General features: G+C 41.6%; 1 protein-coding gene across 4 annotated transcripts in view; it reads right to left on the bottom strand.

The window, feature by feature from the left end:
* Positions 1–285: 285 nt before the first annotated feature.
* PHF20L1 (PHD finger protein 20 like 1) overlaps positions 286–6000 on the bottom strand; it is a 64127-nt gene continuing 58412 nt past the window's right edge. For all 4 annotated transcript variants that reach the window (XM_042461950.1, XM_042461952.1, XM_042461953.1 and 1 more), the window contains 2 exons: positions 3726–3891; positions 286–2236 (listed from right to left, as the gene is read on the bottom strand). In XM_042461950.1, coding sequence (XP_042317884.1) covers positions 2094–2236; positions 3726–3891 — 309 coding nt within the window. In that variant the 3' untranslated portion in view covers positions 286–2093. The remainder of the gene's footprint in view (positions 2237–3725; positions 3892–6000) is intronic.

Raw genomic sequence — 6000 nt, 5'->3', positions numbered from 1 at the left:
TGAAGCACCAGGTGGTTATTTGAGAGGCGAGTTAGAATCCCTGAAAAGTTTGAATAGGAGGACATGGAGAAAGAAAGAGATTCTCAGGACAGCATGTGAGGAAGACTGAAGTGGGTGTTTGGTGGAAGGGCAGGTGCCCAGGACTGGGGACAGAGCTCTTGGGTGTACTCTTTGGTATTTAGGCTAGTAGCAGACTATACCTGTTATCAAGGGCATGGCAGTTGGCCAGGGACCCTGCAGGCATGGAGTGAAGCCACGCTGAAGCACAAGAACAGTGAAAGAATGCAGAGTATGCAGAATAGTTTAATAAACAGCTTTACATACAGTACCTTACATATAGAACAGTGTATCTGCAAATTTAAATACAATTTGTAATGTACAGTGGCTTGTATTCTTATCTAAGGGCAGCTTCAAGTTTGCTTCCCCTCACACAGTTCTCTTATGCTCTGTACAGATCACAGCACTGAAACAGTCAAGAAGGCCTAGAGATCAAGTATCATGTTATCGTCAGAAACAGCCTCTGTTGGACAGTTAATATTTTTCTTTTTAAAAAAATCTTTTTTTACAAATTTCAAAACCTATACATACATTATTTTCACTCTCCCTCTCTCTCTTTTTAAGAAATTGTTTGTTAAAAGGTAACATTTTAAATACTTTTGTCACCAAGGTCTTAGTCTATTGTAATAAAACTAGACTTGTCAATATAAATATGCCTCTAGAATGCACTGTGCATGAGTGTTTTTCATTCTCACACACGTGAAAGTTGTAGCACTGGGTGTAGCAAATATTTATCAACAAAAGTAAAATGAATGGTCTGGAAATAAGTTTTTTTTAAAATGGCAACTAGGCTGACTTTGGTTTCACAATGCTTTGCCAACTCATAACTGAACGCCTTTAAAAGATCCCAGATTTTCATTACACCTGTCCTAGAAGGGCAGCTACCTTTCCTTCTTCACACATGAGAATACATACACACACCCACACTCACTGGAGTTAATCCTCCTCCATCACTCAGTGTTTTAAACAGTATGGGGAAGATTAGTTTGGACAATTATACAACTACTACTGAGCTGTTCCAAGTTTCTTGGCATCCAACACATCTCACAGGAAGACACCTGCAAAAACACTCCTCATGTTGTGAATTCTTCCCCCTCCCCCTAACAAAATGTCTAAAAATGGCAAACACTGGAAGTGGCCTTCCTTGTTGGACTGCCAGTTGCTGGCATTTTGGATGGTTCTGTCATTCCTCAGTCCAGCTGAGGATGATGAGTATTTCAGATTGCTAGTGCTAACCAGAGCTATTCAGGACAAAATCATTTAAAATGATGCTATAGCCCTGAATACTGTTATTCAGGTAATACAAACACTATATGCAGTTCTGGGTGCTTGGCTGGTAACATATGGAGGCCTCTGCTGAGGCAGAGGGCAGGGGAATAAGGAAAAAACACCTTTCAATTGACTCATACTTTGTTTTAGAGGGTTTTGAAAGCATCATTTGGCACTTCTTACCATTACCCTTCCACTTCACTTTGTAAAGAGAAGCATTAAGATCGCTGCAAAGAAGGCTGCCACTGAAAACAGTCTGTTTTCAAAATGGAAGCTAGTATTTTTCAGTGTCTTGGGTAACATTTGTTGCACAAGAGGGAATGGACATTGTTCAATTTTTCCACCCTCCAAGATACCAGCGGATACAAATCTCCTCCTTCTTCTATCAACACTTAAGACAACACTGCAAACTCATTCCTTCTGCGAATGCTATTTAATCATTGTAAGGTTTTCACCTCTGATATTGCCCGGGAAAACATGTAAAAATTCCTTTGCTGGGATTTCTATGCCACTGTGTATGGAGAGGAGAAACTGATGCATTCATTCCACCACCTTGCAATTCATACTGGTATGACTCTTCCTCTTTCACATTTCCCTTCCTTACACTTCTTTTGATCTTCAGCAAAATGAGATAATCAGTACAGAACAAGAGAGGTGTTCAAGCTTCTTCTTCTTCTTCTTTTTAAAAATACCCTTTCATCAGTTTTGTGGATCATAAAAACTCATGGTGAGAGCCTATTTGTATTTTCCCTCTAGCCTTCCTTTTGTCATACTGAACAAAGGGTGGCTATCTGCTGAACCTTCCCCATGTCAGAGATGAGCTGTTTGATCCGGCGCTTGAGTTGAGGCAATCGTGCGAGGGGATCTGGTGGTTCCAATTCTCCAGTGAAGTCAAGCCAGCTTTCTAAAACTAAAAAGAGACACAAGCCCTATGAGAAACAGCAACACTCAGACTTAGTTTGAGAATATCATAATGTTTAGTTTGTTTGCTCCCCAATCCACATCCTTTACATTTTCAGCTAACTGCATCCTGTTGCTACTGTTGTTGTGTGCCTTATTTTCTGACTCACAGCAACCCTAAGATGAACCTATCACAGGGTTTTGGCAAGATTTGTCCAGAAGGGATTAGCCTCTGTCTTCCTCTGAGGCTGAGATAGCATGACTTGCCCAAGGTCACTGAGTGAGTTTCAATGGCTGAGAAGGGATTTGAATCTTGATTTCTCAAGTCATAGTCCAACACCTAAACCATGACACCATGCTGGCTTTTTACCTATTATTATCATAATTTTAACTAAGTATTACACAACATCTGCAAAAACCTATCAGCAAGATAAATAATTTTATCATTCTAGGAATATAAAAGGCCAAAGCTAAGAGAAGAGCACCTTTCCTCAAACCACCTAATGAGTTTTTAGCTGATGTGTCACTTGAACTGAGGACTTCCTAACCATACTTATCATCCCAGATTGCACTGGGATGTGAGGACAGTGAGGATGCAGTCACCCTCTCAAATCTAATGAGAGTTGGTCAGGGTCCACTAGACACAATCATTCATTCTGCTCAGATCTTAGATAGTGGAAGGGGAAGCGCCTTAGGGTGCCATTTCTACTTAAACATGTATGTCCCCTCTCCAGATGTGTTGTGCCATCTCCAGAAGCTACACCACACAGTCTGACAACAATTAACTTTATATTCTTTACAATATTCTCTCAGTTTTAGTCTGCTGGTTAAAGAGTCTTGAGTTCTTGCTAGCTGAATTCAGGCCTAGCCTGAAGAAGAAGAACCCTCCCTCCATGCCATCTGACACTATTCAGCCTGGGAGGGAGTGAAAAGGCAGAGACAACTCCAACAGGGCTACCCAGAGCAAGAAGAAGGGTCCTTCCTCCAGTCCAACTGCCGTGGTCCAGGCCTCAGAGGGAGAGAAGAACCACTGGACTTGATCCCCTTCCTCACCACCATTCCCTTCTCCTTTTGTGTCATGTTCTTTTAAACTGTAATGCTGAGAGAAGGGAACCATCTGAATATCTGTAAGCTGCTCTGAGAGCTTTTAGGGCTTAAGAGCAAGTATAAATACAGTAAATAAATAAATAAATGCTCGTTGGCCTCAAGCAGATGAACCTGATAAAGTGGGCTGTGGCCACTCCGGCGCCATTTGCGCTGGAGCTGCAGCTACTGCATGCGCCAGGCCCCAATCTGGGCTACCAACACGTTTTTCAATCCAGTTGGCAAAAGGGGCTGTATTTTTCTGCTCCTTTTGTGGCTGGGTTTGGGCTGCCTTAGGCAGCCCCAGCGTAGTTTGTGGGTGTGTGATGTCTAAATGCCATGGCCTAATGGCAGACCTTTTGGTGGACAGAGGGTTCAATTTCAAAATATGTTCTTATTGATGCAGATATAGTTACCATCTACTTCTTTTTCAATCAGATCCATCCTGCTCGTGACTTCATTCTGTACATTCTCTATGTGGGTGAGGAGGTTTAGCTGCCATTGAAGACGGGAGTCCACATGTTCTTCCGCTCCTCTTTTTTCATTAAACACAAACACAGTGTTCCCTTCAGCAGAATGCCTCTGTGCAATGACCACAAAACAGAACAAAATTACCAAAAGAGCTTAGTCACAGTTTTCAGGCCGTCATTGTGCAACTCTTGCTGATAGACAAACTCAGGTAACTCTGAAGTAGCTGTAAGAGTGAGATTAAGTAGAACAGCTGCTTTTGAATGACACAGGACATTGAAGGGCAAACAAGGTGATTTCTCTACTGCTGAGGATATAAGAGAAATGTGAAAGGAATTATAATGAAGGGCATAAAACACAGCAATGCAAGACATAAATAAAATCCTTGTAATATGGACAGTGTACTTGGGATTTATCTGCAAAACACGCTAATGGTAGAAATGTAAGGCCCGATCCAGCAAAGGCTAATAAGCATTTCTGATCCTCACTGGTTTCAAAGGTTTTGTAAGGGCTAACCACATACAAGTTTCCCATTTCAAATCAACAAACACTTAAATAAAAAAAAAGAGTTAGCTTTGGCTAGAGAGTCTCCATAGATTATTCTTTTGTAAAATTTAGCATATGAAATGTCTGTTTGCTGGCTTTATTAATTTAAAAAGAAGCAGCACAATTCTAGGCAGTGTGGGATACTATGACTCCAGAGACCAAGCTTCGAATCCCGGCTCAGCCATGTAAACCCACTGGTTGACTCTGGGGAGGCTACATTCCCTCAGTCTTGGAGGTTAGCAATAGCGAACCCCTCTGAAGAAACTTGCCAAAAAAAAAAACCATGAAAGGTTATGCTTGTTGTTGTTGTGTGCCTCCAAGTCATTTTGGAATTATGGTGACTCATGGGGTTTTCTTGGCAGGGGAGAGGTTGCCTTTGCCTTCCCCTGAGGCTGACAGAGTGTGTCTTCCCTAAAGTCACACAGTGGGTTTCCACAGTTGAGTGGGAATTCAATCCCAGTCTATTGGAGTCCCAGTCCAACACTCAAAGCACTACATCATGCTGGCTCAGAGGAAATGACTGCAATTTGCAAACAACTTTTTGTAATTCCATTCTTCTAAACATGCTGCCTCACTCAGAGCCTCTGAGATGAATGGGTGAAAGGTACAACACTAAAATAATCAATACTATTGGTGAATAGGATTTGTATTTTAATTTTGGAGGTTCCTATTCATTGCAGATGCAATGCAATGAATCACACAAGGCCTCAAAGAGTATTTCTAATTGGTATCAGAGTGCCATGACATGCTATTCTAAACAGGCTTAGAACCACAGAGTTGGAAGAGACCATAAGGGCTGTCCAGTCCAACCAGTGCAGGAAGATACAATCAAAGCAATCCCAACAGATAGCCCTCCTGCCTGTTTAAAAATCTCCCAAGAAGGAGACTCCACCACCCTCTGAAGCAGCATATTCTAGTATCAAACAGCTCTTATGTCAGGAAGTTCTTTCTAATGTCTAATTTCTTTCTCTGTAGCTTCTAACTAGGAAAATCATACACATGTTTAGAGAAAAGCTTTGGGCGGCTGTGACAGCTACTGCTATAGTCTGGATTGGAGCTCTTTGCAAATGCCTGTAGCTTTTACCAAAATGGATGAGCTCTGGGGGCCCTTAATCACATAGAGATGTTCACTGTTCCTATGTGAACCAAATCTGTGTATGCACTACCATTTGTGTTTTATCCAGACATGTGCTGTTATGTGCATCTGGGACCCTAGTTACCTATGTAGAAAATCTGGTCCAACAGATACCAGTGATGCAATACAGAAAAGATATCCAAGCTCAACGCTTTGTTGTTTCAAGTTACCCATTGAAGTGTAATCTGTAACAATGGAAGAGTTTTCAGAATGCCAAGGTTCACCAATTGTTCTCTCTCAACCTACCAGCTGCATGGAGTGAGATTTCAACTGCACAGCAATGCTTGGCTTCCCAACTAAACTCTGCTGTGCACAACCAGAAACACGGAACTCTCTGGTAAATATAGACTTCTTACTTCAACATGTTAACAGAGGCAGCAGAAAGCTGACTGTGACAATTACAGCGAGCTCTTGTTATCCACTGGGGTTTGGTTTCAGGACCCCCTTGGATACCACAATCAATGGATGTTTGAGTCTCATTATATACAGTGGCATAGTAAAATAGTATCCCTTACATAAAATGGCAAAATCAAAGTTTGCTT

Source organism: Sceloporus undulatus, chromosome 4 (genome assembly GCF_019175285.1).
Source record: "Sceloporus undulatus isolate JIND9_A2432 ecotype Alabama chromosome 4, SceUnd_v1.1, whole genome shotgun sequence".
In the NCBI taxonomy this organism is placed as follows: Eukaryota; Metazoa; Chordata; class Lepidosauria; order Squamata; family Phrynosomatidae; genus Sceloporus; species Sceloporus undulatus.
This window is presented reverse-complemented; position numbering and strand designations above follow the sequence as displayed.